The sequence below is a fragment of the Otolemur garnettii genome, unplaced genomic scaffold, assembly GCF_000181295.1.
Source record: "Otolemur garnettii isolate 467f Iridium unplaced genomic scaffold, OtoGar3 scaffold00011, whole genome shotgun sequence".
Lineage (NCBI taxonomy): Eukaryota > Metazoa > Chordata > Mammalia > Primates > Galagidae > Otolemur > Otolemur garnettii.
The window spans coordinates 33,050,529-33,059,401 of record NW_003852406.1 but is presented as its reverse complement, the minus strand read 5'-3'; the positions used below and the strand labels follow the sequence as shown (position 1 = coordinate 33,059,401).

General features: G+C 44.7%; 1 protein-coding gene and 1 pseudogene across 2 annotated transcripts in view; one reads left to right on the top strand and one right to left on the bottom strand.

Annotated features, from left to right (window-relative positions):
• Positions 1-177: 177 nt before the first annotated feature.
• Positions 178-1,336, bottom strand: LOC105886479 (annotated as a pseudogene). Its single transcript, XR_002771956.1, has one exon. The product of XR_002771956.1 is annotated as a eukaryotic initiation factor 4A-II pseudogene (transcript).
• A 2,351-nt stretch (positions 1,337-3,687) lies between these two features.
• Positions 3,688-8,873, top strand: part of STARD5 (StAR related lipid transfer domain containing 5) — a 15,165-nt gene continuing 9,979 nt past the window's right edge. Inside the window, exons 1-3 of the mRNA XM_003784586.3 lie at positions 3,688-3,845; positions 4,519-4,568; positions 4,936-5,068. Of these exons, the coding sequence (XP_003784634.1) occupies positions 3,747-3,845; positions 4,519-4,568; positions 4,936-5,068 (282 nt within the window). The 5' untranslated portion in view covers positions 3,688-3,746. The remainder of the gene's footprint in view (positions 3,846-4,518; positions 4,569-4,935; positions 5,069-8,873) is intronic.

The following is an 8,873-nucleotide window of genomic DNA, read 5'->3' as shown; positions in this document are numbered from 1 at the left end:
TCTAAGAAAGAAAGATTTTACAGCCCCATCTTTTATACCTACCCCAACAATCTAACTCTAAAGAGGATAAAGCCAATGATTTTCCTCACAAGAGCTCACAACTAATGTCACTTTGTTATCAAAATCTGTATTTCTGATCCATTATGAGCATTGAGACAAGATTCAAATATTCCCAAAGAAGCACAGTGCACATTGTGATCGCCTATTCAGCAACAGCGAGCACTGCATTCAAAACTCTCTCATCCCAGGAATTAAATAAGGTCAACCGCACTCATGGGCATTTCCTCCACTGTAGTGCTGTAGAAAGTCTCAATGTCACGAAGAATCCTCTTGTCTTCTTCAGTAACAAAGTTTATAGCCACATCTTTCCTCCCAAATCAACCCCCTCTGCCAATTCTGTGAATATAGTTTTCATGACTGGTAGGTAGGTCATAGTTTATAACCAAAGACACTTGTTGCACATCAATCCCATGAGCCAATAAGTGAGTAGTGATCAGAGCACAGCTTGGCCCTGACCAGAACTCCCTCGTGATGACATCCCTTTCCTTCTGGTCCATGTCACCATGCAGAGCAGACACTGTGAAGTCCCTGGCATGCGTTTTCTCAGTGAGCCAGTTCATCTTGCGCTGTATTGAGAAAAATAACAGGCTGCATAATGGTCAGTGTCTCATACAAGTCACAAAGTGTATCCAACTTCTAGTCCTCTCTTTCAACATTAATATAAAACTGTTTGATTCCTTCAAGGGTCAGTTCTTCCTTTTTCACCAGAATTCGAATTGGATCGCTCATGAATGTTTTGGTCACGTCCAACACATCAGTTGGCATTGCAGCAGAAAGCAACACAACCTGAATACTTGTATTTAATTTTTGGAAAGCCTCAAAGATTTGATCCTTAAACCCTTGGCTCAACATTTCATCTGCTTCATCCAAAACAAACATTTTGATCCATTTCGGAGAGAGGTGTCTTCTGTTTAACATATCACTCTCCCTGGTATACCAACTACAGTATGTGGTGCTTCAGCCTGAAGTTTTTGCATTTCAGTTTGAACATTTGTCCCACCAATGCAAGCATGACAAGTTGCTCCCATATAGTCTCTAAGTGCCAGAATTACCTATTACCTTTTGAATCTGTTGAGCCAGTTCTCTGATGGGGGCTAATACTAGTGCTTGGGTCTCCTTGAACTCAATCTCCAACTGTTGCAGGATGGAAATAGCAAATGTGGCTGTCTTGCCAGTACCTGACTGAGCTTGAGCAATCACATCATACCCTTTAATACAAGGAATAATAGCTTTCTGCTGAATAGCGGAAGGCTTCTCAAAACCATAAGCATAGATGCCCCCACCATCCTTTCCAAAACAGGATGCCAAAACTGGAATGATCAGTTACTTCCCAAGGTCATGGCTAGTAAGTAGTGCTGCTGGTAGTTGAACCCAGGCATTCTGACTGGAGTATGGACTGTCCTATCCACAATGTTGTTGCCCTTTGATTGGTATTTTTTTGACTTAAAGATATATATATATAAAATATTTATTATTATATTGTTTATATATATAATAGATAAATAGATAAAAAATGGTATCTTTCCCTGTTGGTACATATTTAAACCATTTTCTTGGGAGAGGGCAAGAACTTAAACAATATTTAGTAAGTTAAATCTCATTCATTTTCTTTATAGAGAAAAAACTGCTTTTGATTAGAATAGTCTACTCATAGCAAATCTCGTTGCCAGATTCGCTCTGTGCCTGGGCTCTGCTGAGCAGGTCCTGTCTGCTCCAGCTCTGCCCTCCTTCATCTGTGCTACATTACCTTGATGGCTACATACAGTTCCACTAAATGGACAACCCGCTACTTTGTCTTAATACATTCATAAATAGGTTGCTTCCAATTGTAAGAGGAAGGTTATGCATCCTTCTGCAGGAGGAGTTGCTGGGTAAAGGAACAAACAGAGTAACATCTTAATATATGCAATTATGTTGCTCTCATAAGGTTGCGTAAATTTAAACTCTCATCCACAATGTCTAAGAACAACTACTTCTCCACACACTCGCCAACACAGGATATTCACAAACCTCTTCATGTTTGTCCATTAGATAGGTGAAAGAAGTCTCTCCTTGTCTTAATTTATAATTCCCTACCTGTGAGGGGGTTCTGCATCTTTTTATATCTTTTCTAGCCATGTTAGTTTACTTTTCCACAAAGTGGCAAATCCATGTATGATGCCTTCTTTTTATCTATAGGGTAGATAAAATGTCTTAAAGATTTGTAAGCGCATTTTGTTCAATAAGAAAATTTACTTTTGGTTAAAATATGTCCTAGAGTTTTCTCAGATTATTCTCTAACTTTTTTGTTTGTTTGTTTTTATATTTTTGACCAGGGCTGGGTTGAACCCACCACCTCCAGCATATGAGGCCAGCGCCCTACTCCTTTGAGCCACAGACGCTGCCCTTATTCTCTAACTTTTTATGATATTTCAATATGTTTCACTTTTAAAATGCAATTGGCTTATCAGTCTCATCTTTTATGGCTCCTAGGAGTATTCATACACATCACTACACTTGCTCTTCACAGGGGCATGGAGGAACATTTATTATCATCTCATTCCACCTCGGAGTAAGCTGAACCTCAAAGAGTCTAAGTGACTTGCCCCAGATCACACAGTAAATAATGTGTGAAACACTCAGTTAGGCCTTCAGCTCCCTAAGTCCTCATCCGGGTCTTCTTCACAGCCTGGCGGCCCAGCACATAGAAACAGGACTTCCAAAAACGTTTTGTTTGCACCACTCCTCCAAACATGTCTTTCAAAACTTTAAAGGAGACCAAATAACACATACTCACACAAAAACAAAAAGATAAGCACATAAACAGATGTCAGTATTGACTTCTTCAAATATTTAGCTGGTTATGGCGCTTTAGAGGAGGAATCTGAGGCTGGCCGCGCCACTCACGCTGGGAAGAGGCGAGCCCTCGCCCTCCTCGCAGGTCCAGCCCACCTAGACACGGAGAACTCCGGCCGCTCCCAGACGTCAGCGACAGCAGCAGAGAATCCAGCTTCTCCCCTCAGGGCCCTCCGACTAAGAATGTCCAGAACTGAAGTCTCAATCTCCCCCTCAAGCCTCTCTCTTCCCCATCTCAGGACGCTTCCTCCACCACATTCTGTGTTCTCAGCACTCTTCTCTCCGCCTGCGCTCTCCCACACCTGACCCACGCCCCTCACTGTCGCCGCAGTCTCCTAACTGGCATCCAGTCTCCACGCGCATTGCATTCCCTCTCCCACCATGCCCCAGCCTCCCGAGAGAGAAGGTTATTTCTGATGCAAAGGGCCCCACTGTCCTGCTGCCTCGGTGCACTCTTCTTAATCAAACTTATGACGCTGTTGGTGATGTGGCGGGCCCACTTGGTCTCTGTCACTGGCCATTTCAGAGTCGCAGTGCTCCAGAGCCCCTCCCAGACCCGGACAGAGCGGAGTGGAGACTGCAGGACATTGACTGGAGCGCCCGGCACCTCGCAGACGTTGACCTGCTGGGCCGATCCTGGCTCTGCGCTCTCAGAGCAGCCCTGCCAATCTCAGGGCGGGGCGGGATTCGTCTGAGGATCGGGACCAATCCTAGCTAGGGGGCGGGTACTCTAGGGCAGGGCTTGGGGCGGGGATTGGGGCGGGGCTCCGGCAGTCTGGCCGCCTGGATCCACCAGCAGCAGAGACACCTCTGCCAGCCGCGACCCCTCGGCCTTGTGCACTCACTACGCGATGGACTCGGCGCAGGCCGCTGAGATAAGCGAGGCTGTGGCGGAAAAGGTGCTCCAGTACCGGCGAGACGCGTCAGGCTGGAAGATATGCCGGGAAAGCGTGAGTGAGCATCCGGGCGGGAAGGGGTTCCCGAGATTTTGCACGTGGGGCGGGAACCCAGAAGCCCCGCACCCCCCCACCCCACCCCACCCCCGGCGTCTCCTCTCCGCGCTGATTCCTGTATCCCAGTACTCCCGAGTAGATTGACAGGGATTTCACTGGCTGTTGTCTTTAAAAAAAAGATTGGGCCTGTTGTGCTCACAAGACCCCAGGAAGTAAGTTATCAGTTCCTTTCATTGAGCGGCTTGCCCAAGGTCACCGGGCTGGCTTGGCTTGGAAGCCTTTGCTGTGTTCATTGTAGCAAGAGCCCCTGTCTTTTTTGTTCCCAGAGGGTAGCATCGACATAGTTTTGCTTACTCAACACTTCTGATTTTTAACAAATAGTCCTAAATTGGCTAGGGAAACTAAATGCGTGGTTGCTTTTGAGGTGATTTGAAAGCCACCCACAGCTCTTGGACTCGGCCAGTTAAGATCTCTTTCTTTATCGCATTCTGCTGTGTAGACAGGTTTGTCCAGGACTCTTTCCAGCTCTGCCCTGTGTGAGTCTGGACTGCCTTGGAGATTGCATCTCTTGAGGCCTCAGACCCCTCTTCTGTAGAACAGGGATTGAGTCAGTGATCCTCAGAGCACTTATAGCTCTAAAATTCTCCTGTGGTTCTGTGCCTTTTGACAGAATGGAGTTTCTGTTTCCTGGAGGCCATCTGTGGAGTTTCCAGGGAACCTGTAAGTGCATGCCTTGTTCTAAGCTTATCAGAGATGCCTCACCCTGCCTGGTGTTTCTGTGAGTTTGCTTCCTATAATCAGCCCTAGCAACCTGTGATCACCTCGCCAATTATCTTCCAGAAAAGCATTAACTTCTGTTCTTAACTAAATTATTTCCAGCAAATCATATTATTGAGAAAGCTTACCATCATTTCTGCAGGCTGGGGAGGAGGTGGGCTAGTAAGTTCCAGTGTCTTCTCTGCAGGTCCATCCTAAAGAGCAGTAACAGACATGGCATGGTCCACCCTGTCGTCCTTAGATGTAACCCCAAGATGAACACACTTGATTGACGCCTTGGGATCAAATTACTTTTTTGTGCTTGCTCCAGGTACCGAGGCGAAGGCATTGTGTTGGGGACACCCGAGGAGGTGTGGGACTGTGTAAAGCCGACTGCTGGGGGCCTGCGTGAGAAATGGGATGAGAATGTGGCCAGTTTTGAAATTATTCAAAGCATCACTGATGTAAGTTATTCTAAGTATGTTATCTAAGGACATTGTTTGGTCCCTGCTGTAGTAACCTGACCCTGTCCCCTCCGGAGCGGGCCTGTCACACCTTTAGGCAAACACAGGCTGCCTACTGCTTGCAACACTCAATCCAGCCTTCGTTCATGTACAGGTAGAAAAATAGCATGACACAGAGAGGCAGAGAAGCCCTAGACAGCCAACAAGATACAGCAGCTGATACGGAAATGCAGATGACCCTGGGCTCTGAGGATACTGAGGCAGTGCCTGGATTTGGCCCATCACCTGTAGTTTGAAATTCTGCCCCTTGATGGGGCCATGCTAACAAATTGAGAGAGCCCTGCCCCATGAGTCAGCTATGGGGCAGGGCTGTCCAGACCAGCACTGTCCAGTAGAACTTTCTGAGATAAAGGAAATGCCCTATCTGAAGGTGGCTAGTTTAAAGAAATGAATCATTAATTCTATTTAAAACTGATTAATTTAAATGTAAATTTAAAATAGCCACATGGAGCTGGTGGCTGCCACCTTCCACAGTGGGGGTCTGCCTCAGTGTCCTCTGTAGCTTTTAGATCCTACCTCATTTTGTTTACAAAAGTTCAGGAAAATAAGGAAAAACCAAAACCAATAAGCAAGTTCCCTTGCTTACCTGTTTACTTTAAATAGGGTCTTGATTTTGACATCTATGGCCCAGCACACTTGTGGGTGTTTACACAGATGGTTGTGAAACCTCAAGCAGTAGCTCTCCACTGCCAAATCCGGATCTGGAGGAGCCGCTCTTCTTAGCCTTGACCACGAATTTACATTTCAGTTCATTCTTAGTTCATTCTCACAAGAGCTGATGTCGCTGTACCTGAAGGATGAGGCACATATCCCTGGGGTATAAGAGGTGATTTTAGGTCTGTATCAATCAAAGCTGAAATTGAGTCCTGTAGAGAGGAGGTTACCGTTTTAATTCTTAATTGCTTTGGTAACTGGAAGGGGATAGTCCCAGGTAGGTGCTTTTGCAGCCAGTTTCAACATTTTGCCAACCAAAATAAAGCTGGCTTCAGGCTCAGAATTAGAATCTAATATTCCCATGTGTTTATATTTTGCAGTTCTCATTAACTTAGGGTAAATGGTTCTTTTTTTCCATTTCTAATAGGTAAATAACTTCCTTTTATAACCAACTTATCTAAGTTTTAAAAAGCAAGCACATTTAGAGAACAACAGTGTAGGTGATACCAGAGATCCCCCCCACCCCCGCAAAAAAAGAGGAGAGGATGCAAATAATTATACACAAATGATTAACATTGAGGAAACACAGGGGATGCCCTTTAAGCCATAATACAAATGTGCTAACAGGACCGTATGTAGAATTTTCTTCTTGAAGACAAAAGGGGCTGACTCTTTGTTGTATGTTTGCACTCCTTTGTCTCAATACGGCAAGTAGTGGCACATGGGAGAGAATGAAAGGCCTAGAAAATTATAGTGAGAAACCTGAGCTGCCATAGTTACGATTAAATGATAGCACTGAGTCATTTTAAACGATGCTGCAAGCTCAAAGTACTTTGAAATGCTGGGGAACAGAAACTGTTTGACAGAGGTGAAGAGCTATACCCAAGTTCCCACAGATAACAAGTGGCACAGGGGGAGTTGAGAGCGGACTGGTGAATCCACAATTCCAGGCTCTCAGTCTTTAAAGGTGCGACCTCCCAGAGAGTCAGAGAATCAACTTCTGACCTTCTGCCTTCATCCCAGCTCCAGTTCTGGGTCCTGGAGACCCAAGTGCTTAGAGGCCCTGGGAATGATGTGCTTTCCTCATTGTGGCTTAGCAACCTCGCCACTGCCACAGGTGGGTAGGACGGTATATAGCTATGCTGCATTCTACTTTGGTGCCAGTTCTTCCCTTCATACTAGCTTGGCAGTGGGGTTAAGTGGATGATGCTGGGCTTGGGAGAGGGTCTCTCTCCTCTGGACACCCAGTTTGTCTTTAGAGGGAGCATGCCTGTTCCCTGTGTGAGGCTGCAGCAGGAAGCACTGGCCCTTCAATCCCTGGCAGTCACTTCCCTGGAGGCCGAGCCAGTATCAGTCCCAGAGCCCCAGGTACCCTGCCCTACTCCAGTGAGTCCTGTGGTGCAAGAGTCTTCAAAATTTTTGCTTATGTCCCTCCAACAGATTCTTTGGAAATTATACATCATCCCCACACGTCCAGTTAACATTCCTCAGGTTGTTGATAGCTGCATTTTTCACAAGTTGCAGAGCATGTCATTTTTGACATGTAATAAATCTGTCAACTTTGAACAAAGCAATGGCATCATTTTTAGAGATATCCATATAATATATGAACTTTTATTTACTGTCACCTATCTTAAGAATACATGAGCCAATTTTCTTACATAGTCAGAAACTATATGTAATTATTTTCCTTGAGCATAAATTTCCATTCCACAAACCCTCTGAATTTTACCCTAATATAATACACGTTTATTCTTGAAAGTCATCATATTGTACCATAAACATGCATATACATAGAAACCAACTTTTAAGAATATCGTGTATTGGACAGCACCTGTGGCTCAGTGGGTAGGGCACTGGCCCCATATACCGAGGGTGGTGGATTTGAACCTGGCCCTGGCCAAACTGCAATAAAAAAATAGCCAGGTGTTGTCGCAAGCGCCTATAGTCCTAGCTACTCGGGAGGCTGAGGCAAGAGAATCACTTAAGCCCAAGAGCTAGAGGTTGCCATAAGCCGGGACGCCACGGCACTCTACTGAGGGCAATAAAGTGAAATACCCTGTCTCTAAAAAAAAAAGAAGAAGAAGAAGAAAAAGAAAATCATGTATTTCCTATGACCATAAGACTCTGGTTTTTAAAAAATCTGAAGTATGATAATAATTCATTAAAATGATATAATTATATTATGAATTTTGTTGAAGAACTGTTAAACCCCCAAAGTTAAATACTGTAGGACCTCCATAGCTAACCACCACCCTACTCTGACCACCTCCTTAAAGTGACCTAGATTTCATAGATCAGACACACAACACATGTACGTATCAGTACAGCAAGCCTAGTTCCTTATGTTGACTAACTCTGCATGTTGACCAGTTTGTTACCGTCCATCAGGTGGTCAACTTACAGATGTTCTGCTGTGTTTTGCCTCTCGGTATGAGATGAATGAGCGCTCTTTTTAAAAATTAGTTCACGTGTCCGTGAAAAGATAGAACTTCTTACTAGAAATATACAGCCTTTATTAGACCTGAACTATGAAAAGGAGGCAAAGCACAGACAGCTCACAGGTGAGCTCAGGTTGACAAAAAAGTAGAGGAGAAATTGACAAGTAGTAGCTATTTACCATTCAGTGAAATGGTGAAAATGTGGAGAAAGGGACCTTTCTTCCTTCCACATCTCCATGGACAGATGTGTGGATGTATGATGGATGGCTATGTGGAGAAAGGGACCTTCCTCACAGATTGACATAATGTTGACATTGGCATAATGTTGACATTGGCATAATGTTGACAAACCTCAAATATTATATTCTATAATAGGTAGATGACAGATAAATAAATGGATAAATGGTTGGATGGATGGATGGATGGATAGATGTGTGGATGGATGGATGGATGGATGATGGATGGGTGTGTGAATGGATGGATTATGGGTGAGTGAATGGATGGATGGATGGATGCATGTGTGGATGTGTGGATGGATGAATGGATGGATGCATGGATGGGTGGATAGATGGATGGATAATGGATGGGTGAGTGAATGGATGGATGAATGGATGGATGGATGGATAATGGATGGGTGAGTGAATGGATGG